This window comes from Tauraco erythrolophus, chromosome 21 (genome assembly GCF_009769465.1).
Source record: "Tauraco erythrolophus isolate bTauEry1 chromosome 21, bTauEry1.pri, whole genome shotgun sequence".
NCBI lineage: Eukaryota > Metazoa > Chordata > Aves > Musophagiformes > Musophagidae > Tauraco > Tauraco erythrolophus.
In genome coordinates this window covers 11,106,070-11,128,830 of record NC_141485.1, presented here as the reverse complement: position 1 = coordinate 11,128,830, position 22,761 = coordinate 11,106,070, and the positions used below count along the sequence as shown (strand labels likewise).

The 22,761-nt window shown below is 45.9% G+C and overlaps 1 protein-coding gene across 4 annotated transcripts in view; it reads right to left on the bottom strand.

Annotated features, from left to right (window-relative positions):
* The window catches only part of AP2B1 (adaptor related protein complex 2 subunit beta 1), an 82,327-nt gene that overhangs the window by 33,244 nt on the left and 26,322 nt on the right, over positions 1–22,761 (bottom strand). For all 4 annotated transcript variants that reach the window (XM_086624401.1, XM_086624402.1, XM_086624400.1 and 1 more), the window contains 8 exons: positions 22,154–22,375; positions 20,594–20,714; positions 18,282–18,377; positions 13,449–13,564; positions 12,187–12,352; positions 11,594–11,692; positions 8,409–8,668; positions 3,220–3,412 (listed from right to left, as the gene is read on the bottom strand). In XM_086624401.1, coding sequence (XP_086480527.1) covers positions 3,220–3,412; positions 8,409–8,668; positions 11,594–11,692; positions 12,187–12,352; positions 13,449–13,564; positions 18,282–18,377; positions 20,594–20,714; positions 22,154–22,375 — 1,273 coding nt within the window. The remainder of the gene's footprint in view (positions 1–3,219; positions 3,413–8,408; positions 8,669–11,593; positions 11,693–12,186; positions 12,353–13,448; positions 13,565–18,281; positions 18,378–20,593; positions 20,715–22,153; positions 22,376–22,761) is intronic.

The window sequence follows — 22,761 nt, the reverse complement described above, 5'->3', positions numbered from 1 at the left end:
AGATCAACATATGACAGTGAGTGAACGTGACAAACTGGCCCAGATCCTGCCAACAGCCTCTTCCAGACCTTCAGCTGCCTTTGAGACACTCACAGCACTGACGCAATCTCACCATCACAGCAACAGACCATGATTTCACGCATCAACTCAAGCACATCCCAAACCATTTTCTTCTGCTGTAACAGAGAGGCTTATTTACGCTTTTTTACATGTCAAACAGTTGTTTGGAAAATGGAAGTGGGGTTTGGGGTTGCTCTACTCTGGCAGTCCCTGCTCAGGCTGAGAGATAATGTCAGAGGCACAATGCAGAGAATACGCCACATTTGAATATCTCATGTTCCCCTGCCTCCTCTCAGGTCACCTGAGATCCAAAAGGGATCTGCTAGTCATGAGTAGAAAACAGGGATCAATGATAGAGGTGGTACAAACTCCATCACCAGGAGCCTTAAAAGATTACACTAGACAAATTCTGCTGGGAAAACGCATATTCTATCCTTCCTTAGATCAGCACTAACCATGCTTGGTTCCCACTGCTCTTGCTTAGACTCTTAGGACAAGAGATGGGAAAAGGAAGGCCAGGGCAGCTCACACACAGGAAGACAGCTGCCTTGGCATTCACAACCAAACAGTTCCTTTCTGGTAGCACAAGGGCCCAAAGCAAAGTGAACTGGTTTGAGGAGGAGGGACTGCTCACATCACCCCATGCTTCATGCAAGAGTGTGGGAGCCTCAGTCTTCCCAAAGCAGGGGAAGAAATGCATTAAAAAAAAAAGACTTTAGGAGTAATGGAGAGGGAACCTTGAAAGTGGAACAAATCGGGCAGCAATATAACATAGCAAGTGTGTGTCTGGAGGAGAAAGAGGAAGGATTGCTACACCGACAGCCAGAATGCCTACTGACACTGATAGGCAGAACACTAAGGGCAGAGGAAGATGATTTTATTTCAGTCTCCAACCCCACTAATTGACTGCACCAGCAGCCCAAGTGACCGCCGTCCCTGGCTCCCAACCGTTTCTGACCCCTGCTGAAGAGCTCAGCCCTTTCAGGGGGCACCTTGGGACGCATCTCACCCCCTCACCACGTACAGAAATCAGGCATGTGTGTGCCTGCAGCGTGAGACTGGTTTTGGCCCTGCACAAGCGTGGGCTAACATTAGCCTAAGACCCAAATGCCAAGCCCTTGGCTAGCCATGCAGTCAAGAGACACTGCCTAGCAATTTAGCTAATACCAGCCTAGGGTTAGCTCGGCTTGACACTCGTTAAAGCCATGCCCACAACAATAAACAAAGACACAGATGACATTCACTCACGCACTGGTTAGGCTTAATAAGGAAAGAAAAGCCAGAGAAATACAGAGATTTCCCAGGAAAAGATTCACTTCTACATGCGAGGGATCAGGAAAAGACAGCACATTTCATGCAACAGCACTTCCACAGGAAGTATTCCAGGGGAAAAAAAACAACTCACCACCATTCAGATACTTTTATTTTTAGTGCTCACCCCATCTAGTAACTCAGCTGAGACAGTGCTGGCCCAACACAGCCCGAGGCACAGCTACTCCCCGTCCAGGCATGATCACTTTGTCAGATCACACTCCACAGCCCCATGAATTTACTTAAGGCTTGAGAACACTATTAAAAGCCCAGTATCATATCAACTAACATTTCCTGCTAAAAGGGGTCACTAAATTAAGCCCATTAATGCCAACTGCGAGACAATTCTTTTCCCAAAACCAAGTTTTAGTCCTCCTGCTGTGTCTATTTATTTGTCTCTGACACTAATGAGAAACAAAGGGTTACTACAAGCGGCCTGGAAGATGGCACAGACAGAGAAATTTAACTCCTAACCATTCTGAGCCACCACAGAGAGCACCATTTTCTGCAATGCCTTAACATAATTAAAAATCCCAGTTTCTCAGTGGCACATCTTGCAAAGGTCACTGCTCTGGGCTCACCGCCTGCTTTCCCAGCAACTACAGCTCAAACCATTTCCCTCCTCTTATCTCCCCAGTGTAAAAGCAGCCTCCCTGCTAAACAAGCAAACTGCTGTTGACACGGCACAGAGACTAAAGCGCATCTGACCTCCGGGAACGCCAATGCCATTAAGGGTTAGATCGTTTCCAGTTCATTAGCTCATGAAGCACTGGAGCTGGAAACGTGTTTAATGTCTGCTTTAATACGATTACAGCAGCTTAAAAAAAAAAAAAAGTCTTTGACAAATAAGGATTTGTTGCATTGGGGTACATCCAGCTGCCTCCTACCTCTATTATTCAGAGCTTGAATCACTCAAACGTGGCGCACAGATCACCTACCCAGCTCACTAGAACCAAGCCTCAAACCAAAGCCAGACAAACCCACTGGAGCTCTGAGAAACACCCAGCTGTGTTGACTGGGGTAAGTCTTACTCAGGTTACGTGGTGCAAATATACCAATACTGCTTCTTACCCCCGCAGGTAAGTCACCAGGCTGTCGGATCTGTGTGCTCTGCTCCACCCCACGGGAACATCTCCCAGGCTGATGGTTACATTCACCACTTCTCTCTGCCAGGCTGCCACCAGTGTAAGACCACAGCACTGAGCTCCTCTCCACTACCATGGTCTCCTTGCTAAGGGATCCTCTCATTGCAGCTCATGCCCAGCTCACAGCCCAGAGCAGACACAATACTCCGGATTCTGACCCTACTAGTGCTTGAATACCCCCTCGTGAGTGGCTGTGGCATGGGGAGAACTACACAGAGTGCTTTCCTTTTGGCCTAACTGCAACTAAAACATCACCAATATTAAACCGTGATGTGCTCTGGAAGATGTACAAATGGGATGACACAGGGCTAGGGTCTGCAGCCCTGAGAGCTGTGCACTGAAATTCAGTAGGTTTGGGAACCAGGTGGAACAAACGCCTTCTTGAAAGAGAGCCTGAATCAGTTACGAAGCAGTGGGACACTTTATATCCTTAGAACAACTTTTCTGTTTTCTTCTACAGACAGAAAAACCACGGAACGAATATATCCGCATATATCAGCGTTCAGAAACATTCATCTGATAGCAGGAAAAATCTGCTGGAGGTTGGTACAACGGCACTGGTTAAATCCTCTTGGCGTTTTAGGACTCAGCACTACGAGCTCAGCGATCCAAGCGTTACAGGCACGAATGATCAAGGCTTTGCAGAGATAAGCACAGCTCCAAGCATTTCACATCAGCTGAAGCTAAAGAGGATGCCACTTACCAAGCTGTCCAGCCCTCCTCCCAGGAGGTCCACAGCACCCATCTGCATGGAGGACACTTGGGGAACATTCACTGGGGGTCCCAGATCCAGGTTGAGAAGGTCACCCAGAAGGTCTCCCTGCGATGGAATCACCTGCGGCTGCTCCAGGTTTGTAGTGGTCGTCGTGCCCACGGGGCTATCGCCTGCATCAGTGCTATGGGTGAGAGGAACAAGAAGCAGAAGACAAACATTAGTTACCTTTGGTCTCCAGCTTCAGATTCTCAGCATGGGGAAACCCAGCAAGAGGTGGCCTAGGAGCAGAAGCCAGTTAAAAGCTTATCCTAGCAGCTGATCTGACCACTGCCACGTACAGGGCAGTGTGTTACAGCAAGTGGTTCTTCAACACGTGCTTTGAGCACAAAGACCTTCCATGCATTGTGCATGGTTTTCAGCTCAGAAAAGACAATCTTCAAGGTGTGAGATCAGCCCACCTTGAGAATCGCAGACCCCTCCAACCAAAACAGTGAGCCATGAGTACTACATGGACTACAGCACCGAAAATAATTATTTCCCAGATCAGAAGAAATCTGTGGATATGATTTTCAGCCCACTGGGCCTGGTGAACATGTAAACATGAAAAAGAATCCAGATTTCCTCGAGACCTAACATTATGTGACCCCTGAGCCCTTGCTCTAATCACTGCAAATTCAACCATCCCCCACAGATCTGGATTAATCACCGTCTACTGACCAGCACCGAGCTCCACAACTCTTTCCTAATTAAAGATCTCAACCTAATATCGATACCTGCCTTCTACCAATAATTTCCCTTTCTCTGAGTTAGCAGGCATGCTAATTACTAGTCTAGAAATGCTCATTATAGAGCTTCCAAAGTTGCTCATCATATGCAGTCTGGCTACCTTTTATATTCACTTGCCACTGAATTTTACAACAAAAGAGGGGGAGCAGGGAGTAAGACTGACGGTAGCTCCTGGAGATCTCATTACGATGTATTTATTCATTAAATCCAGAGACGCTAATATCTTAGATAAGTAAAAAAAAAAATAAATAAATCTACTTTGTGTTCTGTTGCCAGCAATAACCGACAAAATTATTTGCAGCTCATATTACTGCAGATGCAGCCAACAGGCAATTGCACACAAATGCCATGGGAATAGCGTCCTGACAAGGTGTTTAGCACTGGGGCTCTTTTGTAAGGATTGCTGCTCCTGAGTTTGAGTAGCCATGATCCTCTTCCTTATCCTCACTCACTTACTGAGGGGAAAGCTTTAGCAACAGAGTGTAAGCTGCTCCCGACTTCAGTGCCAAGAGGAAAAGATGTAGCAGAATGAATTAGTTACCAGGCAGCAACAGAAAGGGTTGAAAGCTTCTTGGCATCAAAAGCTTTTGACCCCTGATAGTACTAATATTAGTTGCCCTTTCTGCCTCTCTCCCTACCTTTGGCAGGGAGACTTCTGAGTATGCTGGAGAGCTAACTGAAACGTTTTTGAGGAGCAAGTGGTTACCGTGATCCGCTCCCACCCCCAACCTGAGAACCGTGAAGAACAGCACGTATGAGCAGAGGCACATCACAAGCCGGTAGTGCACACACTCCGTTCGTTCCCAGCATACAATCCCTTTAACACTACACCTCTTCAACACTTACTCATCCTTCTTCTGATGGAGATAAAGCAATCCTTCAAGGTCTTGTGTAACTGCTGTTGCCCCGAAGCCCAACACGAAATTAGGAAGGGACAAAACCAAGTCAGTTTGTATTAAAAAGCAAAATGCCAAGCCTTCCATTTCCTCCACACAACGAGCCTCTAAAGAGATTCGTATAAACAACTTCACATGGTTTTTGAAAGAAAAAAATTAATAAAGAATATGTGGTTTACAAAGGGCAAAAAGACTCGATACAAGCTTATAGTCTTGCGCAGTGGCTAGCAGCTGGGTTTGACCATCTGAGTTGAAGATGCAGCTCCCTCCTGTGAGTTCAACCTCCAGCAGTTCCTAGATGTTGGGTGTCACAAGTGATGTACAGCCTGAACCAGAATCAAAAGTTTCCTGCAGCCGCCCATGTGGGAATAGGGACTCCCACCAGAGTCTCCTCCTCTCCCAGGAGCCCTGTAAACTTCTCCTCAAATTTCCCAGTTGTATTATAGCTGAGCAGGGGTGGTGGGAGCCACCACAAGAGGAAACACTGCCAAGCAATAAGGAGATTTCTCCTCCACCTTTAGGATTCATCTGCAACTCCATGACACTTGGGCTCACTGAAGAGGCAGGAACATCTCACCATCTGTGAGCTGTTCAATGGGTCTCCCCATCAGCTGAGAGCTGAAAGGAACCTGTCCTACACTGCTTTGAATGAAAATGAAATGAATTAAAATGCAATGTAGTATATTCTGCCAACCATAACTAACTCCTCCTAGGTTTATATCCAGAAAAGTGCCACCCAGTTAGCTACTTCTGCCCATCTACTCAAGGCAACGCCACCTTGACTTGCTTAAGCCATATTCATCGTGGACATCTCCACTTTCACCTCTGTATCACTGTGCAATCTTAAGAAAAATCTCACTCTCTAGCAGGTGAGTCAGCCACCACAATGGTCATTACCGGAGTGCAGAAGTAATGAAGATGACTCCGAATAGCTAGGTGAGGAGGTGATCTTTCACTGGACACCCTTGACTTGCATTAAACTAACAGATTTCCACGTATCTTTCCATGCACATTCAGCACCAGAAGGAGGGAAACCAATCTCTTCGTAATCAGTAGAATCACACTGGATGCACAAATTCAGGCTCCCCACAACCATGCCCCTGCAGAGCTGCTCACTGGAATTCTTATGGCTGAAAGCAGCGATTTGGTATGCTGTACCAGGAGGCCTTGGCATCAGCTTGTAAGGTTATTTTTGCTAACAATAAACCAGAAAACCACAATAATAGTGCCTCTTTACGAGGTGAGCTCACATCGGAGAAGCCTGGTCTGTCATTAAGTAACACCACTCATTTTTCTTAATTTACTGAACAGGCTAGAGCACCGTGTCAGTACGTGGCGTGCTCTGCTGAGCGCTCTTCAGCCCTTCCCGGCTTATCACTGCTGATTGAGGCCTGAAGGTTTTATGTTGAAGCAATGGGTAATTTAGTAGTAAACACCACCAGAGCAACGTACAATACTGCTACAGTCAGAAAAGATTTAAGGTCAGCAGACCATCAAGAGGAGCGTGGCCAGCAGGTCGAGGGAGGTGATTCTCCCCCTCTACTCTGCCCTCGTGAGACCTCACTTGGAGTATTGCGTCCAGTTCTGGAGTCCCCAACATAAGAAGGACATGGACCAGTTGGAGAGGGTCCAGAGGAGGGCCACGAAGATGATAAGAGGGCTGGAGTACCTTTCCTATGAGGACAGGCTGAAAGAGTTGGGGCTGTTCAGCCTGGAGAAGAGGAGGCTCCGGGGTGACCTTATAGCGGTCTTCCAGTACCTCAAGGGGGCCTACAGGAAAGATGGGGAGAGGCTGTTCAGGAGGGCCAGTTATGATAGGACAAGGGGTAATGGTTTTAAAATAGAGGGAGGTAGGTTCAGGTTGGATATTAGGAAAAAATTTTTTACTATGAGAGTGGTAGAACACTGGAACAGGTTGCCCAGAGAGGTGGTGGATGCTCCATCCCTGGAGACGTTCAAGGCCAGGTTGGACAAGGCCCTGAGCAACCTGATCTAGTTGGAGATATCCCTGTTCCTTGCAGGGGGGTTGGACTAGATGACCTTTGAAGGTCCCTTCCAGCCCTAACCATTCTGTGATTCTATGATTCTATGACTGTCTGAACGTCAGCTATGAGAGTCGATTCACGTACGCAGTATACGCAAGACGATGGCAAAAAGACCACTCCATGCAAAAGCTGAATTCCTTGAGCTGGCTAAAATCCCCACAAATGTTAGCTTCTGTAGTGACCTGCAACAACAGTGTACAGGAAGGCTGGAAACACTGGAGACCAAAACTACCCCCACCCCAGCTCATTTTGCTATTGAGGCAAATCTTTGACTAAAGTAGCTAAGGAATGCAGCCGCTGCTTATCTCATCTGACTGTGGTAGACTTGTGCTTGCTGGTCCTGGGTCAATGCAGCTAGACTTAATTTCATAGGCATGGAGAAAACAACTCGGCTTCCCAGCGCTAGTCATTGCAGAAATAGCTTTAGTTGCTAAGAATAACAGAGAAGCAGTGTCAGAAAATAGGAAAGGAGCAGCATCGCACACTGATTTATCAGTGCAACAGCAAAAAATAGCACTCTAAATGTCACTTTGGGAGTGTTATTAAGAGGTAAGCCTGGATACTCTGCCTCCTGCTGTAAAGCACACTTACATTTGTAATTAACAGCATTAGTGCAAACAGCACTGCTTACCTGAATGAGGAACCATGGGAATAGGCTCAACAGCAACACCGTCGCAGTCCAGGACGACTGTCCCGCCTGCTCTTGCTGACCTAACCCACTTCCAGGACTGCGATCGCGGGGAAGCATTAAAGCTCTGGACAATAAGTCAAAACATTTCACCTCCCCTCCACGCCAAAGGTTAGACAGAACCACATCAGTCTAGCCATCATCTTTTAAGCCCAAACAGTTTTCAGTGATGAGGCTTAGATGGCTTTTATGCTACTCTTGCTTTATGGGCACCAAGTGAGAAAGGTCGTTTTACCAGTCCTTCCCCATTTCATATTCCAACAGCGAAGGATCTCGGTACTTGCCTGCTCCAGGAAACTGGTATTATCCTACACGGATGAGGCTTGTAAAGCTGTGCTGTTGCTGACGCAAAAGCTCTTACAATGTCAAAGAAGTGTATCCTTCTGTAAGACGTTTGTTTTCACCACAGTCATCCTCCTCCTGGAAGTATGTCCTTGCACCAGTTACCCAAAGCTTCTGGTTTTTTATTCAAACTCTTATGTCAAGAGGGCGTATAGCCGGTGTCTTCTCAAAAAAACATCATAGCTTCTCCTCAGACAAGAACTTTGATGCTTCCTCTGTCTTCTGACTCAAGAGCTCAGAAACTACATATCCAGGATTAAATTCTACAATGAAATGGCCCCTTGAATGACCTGCAAGACCCTACACGATCAATAAAGAAACCCTCACTAAGTGTCATAAAAAACCTTTGCGTCTTTCGTACACTTTGCTAGAAAGAAACAATCGATTCTGCCCATGATCACCACGGTTGCCTCAGCTTACCTTCCATGGTGAATTGGCAAGTGTTTGCGATGGATCCCGTGGCTCCCCTCCACAAAAGCGTTGGGTGGTTTGTGGTAGACAGAAGCCAGAGAGCCAATATGGCAGATCAACTCATCTAGCAAAGTCGGTTCAATCAGGTCAGTCTCTTCAGAAATCAGCGGCTTTTCGGAGAGGACCACTTCTTTGGCAGTCACTGGATCCGTGGAAAGAAGGCGCCAGTAGATGTAGCCACGATCCCGCAGGTCTGGGTTGTCAGAATCCTGCGACAAAGCAATATATCAGTCACAAGATTGAAGGGGACTAATACCTATAATCACTTAATTTTTCCAGTGATTCTGCTGGATTAAAAGAACCCAGCCATCCAGTAGCGACAGTCACCAATTTCGGAATGACATTACCAACTGCTTGTTGTGATGAACATCCCAAAATTAAAAATGAGAGCCAAAGTTTTAATGCTTAGCTTCCTGCTTAGCTGGCCAGGGAGCAAAAAACCCAGGAGTCACATCCCACATTTGCCCCAACCCACGGAGCTATCAATTGCTTTCTAAAATCTTCTGCCACTTAACATAAGTATCGGGAGAACTCCAAAGGCATGTAGACAGAAGAAAAGAAGATGAGTCAAAATGATGCAAGATTCCTGGAAATATATGACTTACTCAAGGGCACTGCTGGACAAAAAGCCCCCATAGAGCTACAGGATGGATCTTAATAAGCCATATTCTTCATACCAAAAGAAATCTTATTTGCCCTGCCTTTTAGGTATCTAATGAAGTATGGAAAGATGCTACAATACACAGTCGGGATACTTCATCAGTTCTCCAGCTGTCAATAATATCCTTGTTTTACTGCAGATATTTCTGCCTCTGCATGAAGTGCTAATTATCTCCTTTTCAAACAGCTCTGCCCAGAGCAGCGAAGTGAGTGGTGATAGTCTGCAGCTAATGTTCTAGAGGGAGGTGGTGTGGTCTTATGTTGTGGTGCAACATGTTTGAACTGTTCATGGAAACAAGAGCTGGGATTTTCAATCCCCATGTCAGCAGAATAACAGAGTAAATGTTTCTGAGGTTTTTTCCCCCGTAAATTTCCAGCAACATATTGTACACCGCATCAGCCTTCCTCCTTGGCATTTATTTTCCTCTTTTGTGATCTCATTCATGCTGCTGCTGACCTGCTACAACCTGCCTCTGCCCTCTGTCTCAAGACATTCCCAGGCACTCAGCAAAACCTCTATTTGTCATGAGACCGAGCACACTAAGCTCATTTTGCTCATAAGGACCTAGATACAATGTCTGGGTCAACTGATAGATTTCTCTGCAGTCCTGTTTTTCAGTTTGATCATAGACTCCTTACACCCTTCGCCCTTAACAAATCCTACGAGAATCTCTGCATCCTGCCTGCAGCAGGTGGTTCAGGATCAGGCAGGGCTTCTGCAAGGGCAGACATGAGAGACCACATGCTCCTATCCACTGGCAGGCATATACAGATTCAAGACTGTTTCCTCTCACAGCCAGATAAACAGACTTGAAACTTCGGTAAATCTACCGGAACAAGAGGCTCAGATCTTACCTTTCCACATTTTTCCCAATTCTTCACTTTCCAGGGTCTGCATGCACACCTACGGTGCATACCAATGAGCCCATACCCACCCATCCCAGACAGACAACAGCAACGGAGGTGTAGCGGCTCTGTGCCACCCATTAGGTTATGGGCTGGCCAAGGACCTTGATCGCCGCTACACATCTGTGTCCCCGCCATCCCCAGCTGCTTCATCGCTATTTTTACCAGTGTTGGCTGGTCAGTGCTGGCTGACTCCTGCTACAACCACACCTGCAGTTTGCTGTGCAGATATATCCTAAGAGACACTCAAAGTGCAACAATACTGAAGGTGGGCAAAGAAACACACGTGTAATTACTCTCCCACTCGAGTGAAAAACAGTTATCTCTACCTAGAAATCAGACCTTGAAGCGTAAGGCTTTTTCGTGTTTTACAGCCAGTTATCCTACATTGACTTATTATTCACATAAAATACAAGAAGCCAGACTGAATCAACATTTGCGACAAACAGAGAAAAAACAGACGCCTGTTATATTCCTAGGGTGCCATTAAGTGTTTTGTGACTCAGCACAGTGGGTTTTAGCACTTAGTACCTTTCTCCTGTTGGCTAAGACAAATCATAGAATTTATCATACAGCACGCCCTTGGCCCGCTCCTCTCTAAAGAGGGGCTGAGAGCCTGCCTCATAGCAGGTTTTGAAGCCAGAAAAGCAGGCCACTGACTTCTTGCCCCCAACCAATGCAACACCCCCAAGGGATGAACAGGTACCAGTAAGTCCACAGCCATCATTTCTTGCAGCAAAGAGGATCAAAAAATGCCAGCTGATGATTGACTCCAGGTTTTCTGCCCAGACACAATCGCAGTCTATTCAGAACAGCTGGGAGACTATTTTAATCACTTGACACAGCAGGTCTGGAGAGGAGCTGCTCTTTTCGGACTACACCATCACGCAGTTGCTTCAGTTACTACAGACAGGGAGCGCAGGAGGATCGGTTGAGGTCTTACCCACTCCTGCCACCAGGACATCTCCACTTCTGCCCTGCAGAACTACAGCCCTTCTGTCTGCCAGCTCAAGCCCAGCCCTGCCTGCAGTGATCTGAGCCCATAACTCAGCACCCTCATGCATAATGAATCCAGGATCTTAACCCACTGTTACAGCCTCCAGCAAAGCTGCCACGTTGGCTGACAGCATCCAAGTAGAAAGGAAAAACCCAAACCTTAGTTCTTTCTTTTGCATAGCACTGCTTAAGCTTTGCTGTTCACAGAACAAAGTCTTCACCAGGCCCTTTCCCTGCCGTAGCTCCAGATGTTTTAACTGCAAGCCACCTTCGAGGAGAAAGCATTTTGGTTTCTTTGTAGCTCTGTCCTGTCCCTAACATTTCATTTGGTGGGGGCATGGTGAAGAAAATAGGATGAAGCAAGAGCTAAGGAGGAGAGAGCAGATGCCAGACGACATGGTAAGAGGCACAGAGCAGCTCTTAAACAGGCTCAAATCCCTCCCCTTTGGGAGAAAGGGGAACAGGCATGAATCCTGTCTACTGGCACAGCTGATGGGCCTGGCAGATGCGAGGCACATGGCAGACCAACACAGCGTCTGAAGGACTCTCGTTCACGATATATCTTGGCTTACCTGTGTGGCCAGGCTGAGGACCTGCTGAACCAGCTCCTGCGTCTCAGAAGGCTTTTTTAAGAACAGCTTCACTATAGCAGTCAGTAGGGTGAGTTGCACCTACGAGAAAGAAACAGAGTAGAGATCAGAAAAGTCATTCGTGCTTTAGCAGTGTGTCCCAAGTCTCAAGATCCTTTACTGATAAGAAACTCAAGACATAAGCTTTATAACAGCATTACGCTATTCCTCTCCAGTGAAACCCAGTACAATGAAATCCAGTCTCTTGCCTCTTTGCAGACAAGTCCCTGATCAGCACACTGAGATTTGTGTCATGCTTTTATGCATCTCATCACTGCTCTTCTGTATGTTCTGGTCCTAGTAGGGCTATTCCCCAAGAAGTATCTAACATGTTCTATCTCCTGTTCTGTCTGACCCTTCCAAGAAGAGAAGTTTGGGAGATACAGACGAATTACAGACTCTCAAGAATTTTATTTTAGCTAAACATTGGCATTTTCATTGCCAGGTATTTTTTGACCACTGCAATAATATTTGCCATCTGTCCCATACACACGCTGCACGAAACACTACAGATAAGATGCACAAGACAACTTTACCTGAGTACTTTCATCATGGAAGCCCTCCAGAAAACTTTCCAACAGCTCATCTGCATTGTCAATTCTCTCTGCATATTCGCCCACTATCCAGATCATGGCAGCTCTGGCATCTGGTTCATCCAGGGAATCTAGGTTCTCGCACAGGGTGGCAATGATGCTTTCGTACCTATTTGTCAGAGTACAGGTGGATTGCCAGGGTGAATTCAACCCATGTTACTCCATCTCAGCCCACATCATTCTGCAGAGAATCCTGCACTGAATTACAATTCTACACAACCAGCAGCATTTTCACTCAACTACTGAAGATATTCCTGGGCTTTTTCTAAACTGAGCACTAAGATTCTCACAGGGTCTTCAAAAGCTTTGCAATTTCTTTAATCAGCAAGACCATCCAGATGTGGAATTTGAGGCAAAGCTGCCTCCCTCTCTGTTTTGCTAAAGGAAACATCTGATCCCACAGTTCAAATCACGAGTCTGTATCAGACTCTGCAGCCTCACTGCCATCTTCAGACTGGTAACTCTAAACTGGATATTACACTTCCCCAAAGGCTTTGCTGTAAAAGAGACAATACCCCACTAATTATTTAGCTTCCCTTATTCCCATGCGTGGGTATCCCTGTCACAAGCAAGCTATCTTGTAACTGACAGCAGAAACTGCCAGAGAGGCCTGCAGATGTCCTCTATTAATTTTCAGGTGATCATGGAAGCCTCTGTTGAAAGACATTGCTGCTGTTCTCTAGCTGAACAGACAAAATCTTATTACACAAACAGCTTAAAAGCAGCTGAGTACTGCCCGAGCCAGAGAGAACGCTCGATGGAGAAAGCCAGCAGCGTTTTGTTCAGCACAATCTGGCTGGGATCTCAGATCATGAGAGCCATGAACTTCCATGAGATTGTATATAAGCCTTCTAGAGGGGATGAGCAAAACCAGAAGCCTGCTGCTCTAAACTTGGTCCAATTTTCCTTCTGGCATTTTCCTCAAGAGCTTTACTAGCTTTCGATCAAGGCTTATACTCGATATGGAGAAGAGGGGATGGACAAGATTCCCATTCAAACCAATAATGTGTCCAGCCAATACCTCATCTAGAGCAAGTATGTGAATCCTGCCGCGCTAGGAGCTAGGATCAGAACAGACACTGCTTTTCAGAAAAGCAGCCACCTTTGCTTCAGAGCCCTCGTTAGGTGTGCTGAGAGTTTTACATCGCTCTGTTCTGATGCCAGCAGACAAGGGTTTCCAAAAGCCTTATACTACTTCCACATACTTGTTGGGGTACTTGCGGAAGATGTCCCTGATGACAACGATGGCCTCCTGGACCACATAGTTGACCTTGGTCTGGATGAGGTCTAGCAGTGTGCTCACGCAGCGCTCCGCAGATTGCTAGGGAGAAGAACAAAGCAACACAATTAAAACCAGCTGAAGAAACACTCCTTCCCAGCACACACTGAGGAGGCACACGCTAAGGAACGAGGCATGCATACCAGGAAAGGTCCAGAGGGGGAAAACTTAAAGAACAACAGCTACTAACTCAATATGTGTGTCCAGAAAAAACCTACAGGTTTACAAATGCTGTGTATTACAGTGGAGATACCAGCTGACTCCAGGTTCTATAAAAAGTAATGGCTGAAGAAACTGTGTCAGTAGATAGTTGGATCACCACGCAAGAGACCTTAAGAGCATTGCCTGCATACTACTTGTATCACCCTCTTGCTGGCTAGCAGTTGAAACGGGCCACCGAATGAGCTCTCTTGGACTTGCCCAAGCTGTGGCAACCATGGCTGGGAGAGTTTTGACAGGGACTGCAGGAAAGCATCTGGGGAAGCTGGAAGGCAGGAGAAAACCATGCTGTCAATCAAGCTGCAAGAAGAGCAGCAAAATGCAGCACGCACCAGCAGGAGGTTCAGTATTTTTGGGGTGAGGTCACTAGCAACATGTGAAGCTACAGTTATAAAGAGAAATCCAGCAGTTGGTAACACAGCTTTCACATTAATTAGTTCAAAATTCCCAGCCACAGGCACTTCAAGATAACAACAACTGGACACTGGCAAGCTCCAGGAACCAGAACTGGAGTCAGTGGCAAACGACTCAGTGAGGTCTACTCCCAAATAGCACAGTGGGGCAGGACGTCACAGGAGCAACCAATTCCAGCCCCGGAGAGTCTCAAACAAGGACAGTGATTTGCCTATTAGCAGAGCACATTAGGAAGCCTCATTACACAGCTGGTGATTAATGTGAGAAGCAGACTGCTCATGACACTGCCTAGGCAGGCACCAGCGGAACACGCGTACCGCATTCGGGATCGAGACAAACACCGTCGGGCACAAACAACGGCACCGTAGGTGGATTTTTCAATTCAAGTGAGTTGTCAGTCCCCTTTGCTTTTCCAGCACTTAAGGCTGGGCAGGAGCAATGAAATGGTGTTTAAGTCAGTCACAGGAATCAGTTTTTTGAGAACGGGCAAAAAAATCTCAAGGACAAACCTCAACACTTGTAGAGCTGAATTTGGGACAAGTAGATAGTAAAACCCTCTTGGTGACTTCTCGCCCTCGCGACTCACTGTCTGTGGGATCTCACAAACAGTCTACAAGAGCCAGCGCTGACGTGGGGATTGGCCAAGAGAGCAGACACTGTAAACCAGCATTTGCCCTGTCTTTGCAAACTGGCACTCGAGGCCAGGAGACTCTCCCCTGAAATTCACACCAAACAGGAAAATATCCAGCACAATGGGTATCAGAGTACGGAGTGGTATTATATCAAATGATACGATCGGTATAACTTTTATTTATTTATTTTTAACACAATACCTCTCCCTCTTTAACATGGCTTTATAGGTACTACGCCACTATGGAGGCAGCAAAAAGGCAATCTGACAGTGTCCTACTCTGATCTCTTCTCTGCTCAGGAAGAGATTTGAGACCTGTGACCTGGAAGACTCTTCCATTTCATGGAGACTGACCATGGCCCTGGCTCAAGGCAGACTGACATCTCTCACAGTGGGAACCCCACTCGAAGTCCTTGCAAGCTAGATGCTTCAGAGTTTGCAATTTCATCTCTTACCAGTTTCTCAACAACTTTCACTAGATGATTTAACAAGTGGCTTTAAGGGGCACTTGGAGTAAATCTGTCCTAAGCCAACTCTACTCTACAGAACCTACAGCATCAGTCACTGTTTGCAACAAGCAGTCCAGCCTTGTCAGATCCTATAACTAGCAAAGCTCTAAGAGCTGAAGAATTCAAGGAAACACAAATTAAGGTTGACTTTTCTTTAAACACTTTGAAGTGTTATTTTTCCAGGAAGAGCGCAACATCCACTTTGAAATATCCAGTATTGATTTTTAGCCCAAGAGTCCCTCAGAAAGCGAGCAGTCACATGGGCACATGCACAGCAGAGCAGCCTCTCTAACAAAATTTTCCTGTAACAAAATACATCTCAGCTCGCCCCATCTCTTGTAAACACATTTCTATTTGAAGGTGGACATCCCTGGGGACTGCAGTGCTCTGCAAACTGATGAAAGAGTGCCCCAAACAGAACAACTCTCAAGTTGGAGTGAGGAAGGACAACCAAACAACGTCAGACTTGCTTTGTTTTTTTGTAGAAACCAAATGAAAGCCTGCAGGATTATTGAAGCAGCACATACCATGCTCCCCAGCCATAAGCCTCAAAGATTTCTAAGAACTGGGGTCCTGGTAGAATCTCCTGGAACAGAGACAAATCCCCCTCTACTATGGTTTCTTCTGCTTCTCCTTTGCTCCAGAGGAATCATTATTGGAGTAAGAATACTGCATCCACTTAATTTGCTTTTCCCACAGGAGTGCCACTTGTTTCCTTACAATGAAACCATCAGATGACTTCTTCATCTAGTGCTGTCGATGAAGCAAAGCAAGGCACAAGCCAGATACCTTCACCTCATGCTGCCAAGTCTAGCTATACCACACGGCTTGCTGTAGACATACTGAAGTTAACTCTGAGCGTAGCTACTCTATCCATGCAAAATGATGTTGTTCTAACATTCCCCAAGCCAACATGACTACTGAAGCCTGGGCAAAACCCATCAGCCTTGCTATTCAGCATGGGTATTGCTTACATTTCCATTAGCACCATGCACTACTACGCGTCAAAGGTAATGCTGCACTTGCTCTACGGAGCATGTTACAGATAAATTTATTTACTGTCCTACTCTTTCAGGAGAGACAATTAGACAAAAGGTGGGACCCTTGAAAGCAGAGCTGAGGCTTCCCATGAATAGTCATTCATCAACAGCTCCTGCCAGCTGTGCCCTATGTCAAAAAGCAGATTTCTAAGTCTTGGGAACTTGGACACTGATGGCTGAGAGAACGTTCTTCCATGAGTCATAACTCACTGTGCAAACAGGCTCTAGTAAACACAGATGCACTGGGGATAGGGATTAACCTAGAGATGAGGACACTATAATGAGCTGTTCTATATTTGCCCTCTTTAAATCTGGCTCTTGTCAGAGGAGCAAACAGACCTCAACTCTGGCAGCAGTGTCTTCAAAGGAGCGTTGCTAGAAGTCAAGTTTAGCAGGACTTATTGAGACACACACGAGGGTCACTGCAAATTTGCCAAGACATTATTACTAGTCCTTTGCATCTTGAATGTGACTGTCATGGTACCAGGGATGGGAAGAAAGAATGCAGAGGATGAGGGCAGGAAAAGGCAAAAACTTCTAAAAACATCTGGATACTGCAGGAATGTGCCCCCTTTCATGTGCAGCTAGGACAGACACATGGCCAAGTCCTAACAAGAAAGTCCCTACTGAAAACTAAAGCAAACTCCCACTCCTCAGCACAAACACTGCTACAAAAAGGGCTGCCACCAGCTTCTTTTTACTTCTCAGCAGCCCTCTGCCATGCTCAAGAGTATTTTCTACTGTCACTGCTGCAGCTCCATCGAGACACCCCCTGCCTGCATGCGACACAGAAGGAGCGCTCTGGTATTTCGAACTGCAGACATGAGACAGAGGCAGTGATCACCAGCTCTACTGAGCCTCGCTTAAAAGAAAGCCCACAGCAGTGACAAGCCTTCAAGAGCTGATGGAAGGAGCAGAAGGCTGCACGGGCGGCCGATTCTCTCACGAGGACAGAAGTTGGTGTCCTCTTCACACAGGCTTACAGTAGTCTAGCTGAAACAAGGGAAACCTGTGCACCGACACTGTACTCAGCCAGGCATGATTAGGGTTTTATTTAAATCTGCTGTCAGGCAATGCTCATGGGAACACACTGTAGCAAAAGCTAAACGAGCTCAGCTGAAATTAGGCCACTTATGACATTTTGCACTCGGTTATCAGTTTACTGAAAAGTACCAACACCACAACATAAGTCTTCTCTCTCTTCTTCACAGGCTTTCTAAGCTCCTGTCGGGCGTACCAGATTCATTTGCAGAGAAATTAACAGAGACATCCCAAAAAAAAAAAGAAAAAATTCTATTATGAGCATTTTGGTGGATGTTCCACTGGCAGAGTATATTTCAGACTGCTGTTTTGGATAACTGCAGAGGTTCTTGGGAACTTATTTGCCTAACTATCTAGGCTAAAGAGAGCACACTCCAAACAAAGCTACAAGCTGTGCAGACCTTTAACACTAGATAAGCAGATGGAGTCACTCCATGTTTGCGCAAACTGCACCTAAGTGCCCCAGATCTCTGTAGTTCTATGCACGTGTTCTATTCAGCTGAAACATGAGGGACACAAAACATTTCATAACACTGAGCTTCTCTGCACAATCTCTTCTCCTTCCTCCTTCAGGCCACAGCTATTAAGGCAGGTCCTCATGGGTAAGTGGTCATTGCTCCATTGAAGTCAGTAGAGTGAAACATTCCATCAAGGATTATTTAGCTGCCTTGCTCTGCCTACAAGCTGAGGTCTGAAAGGAGCACACCACCCTCCTGTGATGGACTCAACCGCGGCTCACAAGTCCGGCTGTTCAGCTGGGGCTTTGCCCATAAGCATGATGTATCCAGGTCACTTGACTGCCAACACAGGAGCAAAGAAAATTTGCGTAACATGGGAATGAGATGGCAAAACTCATCGTTGTTTTTGAAGACAAACGCAGAAAACCTCCAGTTTCTGATACTTGCCTCCACCTTGATGGCACAGCGCCCAATTGCTCGGACAGCCTTGCGCACGAAGTCAACGTCCACCTCAGTAGCGTATTCCTTGAGCTCTGCCAGGACCTGCAGAGAAGGAGCACCAACATGAGCGCCTGGGGTGACAGAGAGAACATCCCACTCTGACAAGCGATGTTTCCTGCGTACCAGAACATGAGCAGGATGTATTCTTCCACAGCTCGCCACACGCATTCGAAGCCAGTGCAGTCAAACTCTAATCCATCTCTCTCTCTGAAGCCCACTGGCTTGGATAAGGCAGCAAGGCTTGGTTTAGACTGGCCAATGCCAAAAGACAGCTGGGTCTAGATTATTTTCAAATTCCCCTGAACAAAAGCTGGGGGCAAAAATCAGCTCTGCCAAACGTAAATGTTGCTATTCCTTCTTACATGGAAAATACAGTGAAGCAGGGGTCGCATCCATGCACATAGATTTTTATGTACAGTTTATTGTACTTGTTGTTCTGCATTCACTGTATGCAAAGCTCTCAGCAACAACTGTTTCTGATCTTTCCTGTGCAGAGGTGAACCTCTGGATACCTACTGGATCCAAAAGGAGGAGGTAGAGGAGATCTGAGAACACCCTGGAACACATATGTAGAGATTAATAAAAGTGTGAAGATTTTTCCTCTCTTAAGAATAAGATTTACTATTTTGTCTCAGTTGTTTTGCTAATGGAAGCTGAATGAGGGCTTAAACCAGGACCTGCTGGGATCTTACACACCACTAACTAAAGAGCTACTTTATCTTAAACAAATCACTTAGCTTAGAAAAAATGATTTTAAAAAAAGAACCTATGTAATTTATATTCCCTCAAAATCTCATTTGTTTCAGTTTCTCATGTCAAACATGACATCAGGGATTTCATCGTGATGCTGCAAACAGGTTGGGAGGGAGAGGTGAACAGCACAAAGCGAGACAGGAGTTTGAGAAATCTCTGGCCAATGCCAATTGCTCAGAACGATTACGAGATAAAGAGGCCTTGAAGGGCCAGACTGCAGACAAATAAATCTGCAAGAAGTAGACAGGACATCTGTGTTTTGAAGTTTTATTATTTCCTTGGATGATCTATGTTGCACAGTACTTAGAGCACCCGGGTTGAGTAGCTTATGCTTTTCAAATACTGCCCGAGTCCGAGAGCCTTGGACACAAGCAGCCTGCTGTTCTGGTCTAGAACGGACATGGAGATGAAGAGTCTCGACAAGCTGCACAGGGAGGATGCAGGTAGAAGCCTGCTCTCCTTGGGTCTCATTTCAGGGTGTATTTCTGAGAAAGCTTGAGCTGTTTTCAGGAATGTCTCTTTAGAACCAGGAAGAGATTCATTCATTAGTCTGCAGATTGCAGTCCCAGACTGTGCCCTCCAGACACCACTGCCTTTCATCCAAACAACCCGCATTAGCTAAACATTATGCACTAAAATTGGTATGGAGCCTACCAAGAGTAAACAGAAAATTCTGAATCTATTCTCATGGAAACTGATTTTTAAAATGTTTTCCATGTCCCCAGCACAAAAGAGGCATGAATTACCTTGCTCTGTTCCAAAAAACATCAGAGGAGAGAGCTGAAGAGAGCTGCTTAAAAATGTCATATTAAATGAAATTGCTCTGTAACAGTTAGGATAGGACAATAATAACACTAACCAGAGGCATTAATCATTCTGCATTAGTGTTAGGGCTTGTGGCCAGGGTCACACTCGAGAACACTTCTTTTAAGAGTGGAATCTGGATTAAATCAACATCAAATCCAAGGAGAATCGACACTGTAAAGTAGTCTCAATTCAGTTTAGCTTTTAACTTGGTGCAGTTCCCACTCTGGAAGCAAGTTAAGCAAAATAAAGGCTATTTTAGCTCTGAAGAGTGCCTGTGCAATGGTTTAACAACTTAACTAATACACTTAAATTCACACTTCAGTAACATTTGGCCTTTCTGAATATCTCTGTTACAGGCACACCTCTCTCACTTGAAACAAGCCTCTCATTCCAACCTCAGCACCAGCACTGACTCATTTGACAGGAAACACCAGCTCTCCTCCAGGAATTGTAATCTGTAAAATGAGTTCTACCTAACGGTCACGATGCAAGACATACCATGATATTAACATTTAAATTACGGAGGAAACTCCAACACCTCCCATTAAGCAGCTGCAAAGAGCACTATACCAGAGACAGGGATGCCTAAAAGCCAGGACAACACCAGCAGTAGTTGCATACATCCTCATGCAAGGACCATCAGAGGGCTTTCCATCCCCAGAACACATGCAGAACACATCAGAAGTTGCTTGGCTTACCTGGGCAATGTTTGCTTGAGAAGCTAGGCGTATCATGATGTCCAGTTTCTCCAGTTTGACATAGATGGGGTCATTGTACTTCACAAAGAACACCTTGATTTCCTGCTTCAGGATTTCAGGCCTGGTGGGAACATAACATTGTTTCACTCAAGACTGGGAAAAATGATGGGCTCTATCCTAACTGAGGGTATCTTTTGTCTAGAAACCTGCCCAAGCACTCACTGAGAATCAGAACGGTGTCATTTTGTGTCCAGGACATGCGAACAAACATATTAGCGCAACGGTTTTAAGGAAGTTAAAAGGCTAGAGGGAAAGATTGTTTAAATACAAAATGTGCAATTCAAGTCTCTAACTATGCCTGCATCTCCACCTCCTCCATTTGAGCTGCTGAGCCAACCACTGCATACAGTCAGGGGACGTCAGCGTTTTCAGTGAAAGAAGAACACCCTCATCTCAATGCAAAACCCACCTACAAACTCATTTTCTGCTTTCACTTGCAAGATGCCAGTGCACAGTAACTCTGCCCTGAATATAATCACAAAATGCTACTCAACCTATCCTGCCTTTCCAGCGAGGAACAATGGTATTTAAACATGCACGTAGGAGTAAACTGAGGAAAAAAACCAACCCATTTTACATCAGTATGCCACCAGCCTGGTTCTTCTGTGCTGAAGAGAACAGCATAGGCACATTGAGTTTCTACAGGTCTCTATGAACAGTTACAGCCTCTTTATTTGCTCCTCCCCCTCTACTCTGCCCTGGTGAGGCTGCATCTGGAATATTGTGTCCAGTTCTGGGCCCCTCAGTTGAAGAAGGACAAGGAACTGCTTGAGAGTCCAGCTCAGGGCCACAAAGATGATGAAGGGAGTGGAGCATCTCCCTTATGAGGAAAGGCCGAGGGAGCTGGGTCTCTTTAGCTTGGAGAAGAGGAGACTGAGGGGGGACCTCATTAATGTTTATAAATATGTAAAGGGTGACTGCCATGAGGATGGAGCCAGGCTCTTCTCAGTGGCATCCAATGATAGGACAAGGGGAAATGGACATAAGCTGGAACATAGGACGTTTCGCTTAAACATGAGGAAGAACTTCTTCCCAGTAAGGTTAACAGAACACTGGAACAGGCTGCCCAGAGAGGTTGTGGAGTCTCCTTCTCTGGAGATGTTCCAAACCCGCCTGGACGCGTTCTTGTGTGATCTGATCTAGGTGGTCCTGCTCAGGCAGGGGGATTGGACTAGATGATCCTTTGAGGTCCCTTCCAATCCCTGACGTTCTGTGATTCTGTGTAATCTGATTTATAGTCTAATGAGAGGGCAGATCTTACTGCTCTTAAAAAGGCAGTGAAGAGAGAGGCAGGTAAAGAAATACTGTATGATACTAGTATCACAAGTATGCTGTAAAGAAAATTAATTCAGGCTATCAGAGTCATGAGACTGTTTAATCTGTTTCTCAACGGATCTGAACCTGGATTAAAAGAAGTTCTGTGCATGTGGAAATACCTGAAGGTCTGAGATAACCAGATACCCTTTGACAACAAGGAATAACACCCCCTTAAGGCTCTACCTTTTCTGCACAATCAAGTTGATGTTCCTCAGGGCAACATACTGAACTTCAGGCTCTCCAGACAGCAGGGTCACCAGCGGAGGGGCAAGTTTCTTCAGCAGCATGTTGTAATAGTCAGAGTCCTTGGGAAGAAGTTCCAGGAACTTCATCAAGACTTTCACCGCTGACAGCACCACTGCCGAGTTGGCGTGAGACAGCCGAGGGGTCACCCGTTCACAAATACTGGAGACAGGAGTAACAAAGGCTTCACATTTATTTCAGAACGTTGAATATTTCAGATTTTATCTGAATTTAGGAAATAATATGTGGCTGAAAACAGCTTCGTCAGACACTTCTTTGATTTGGGTCTGTTCACAAAGAGCAGGCAAAGCTCCTGCTTTCCTGAACATGGCAGGAAGCAAACAAGAAGGACTTCTCACAGCATCAAGTTTCTCTCCTGCCACAATTAGCTCAGGAACTCTCACAGCTCTCAGCATCACAGTCCCAACGCACATTCAGTTATTGGTACTTTCCGCCTTTGCCTGGTGGTGTTCTCTATTTCTGTGATCTCGTCTGTCACTTACAAACACAACTTCAACAAAACAGCTACCAGAAAAATGCTTTAGCCC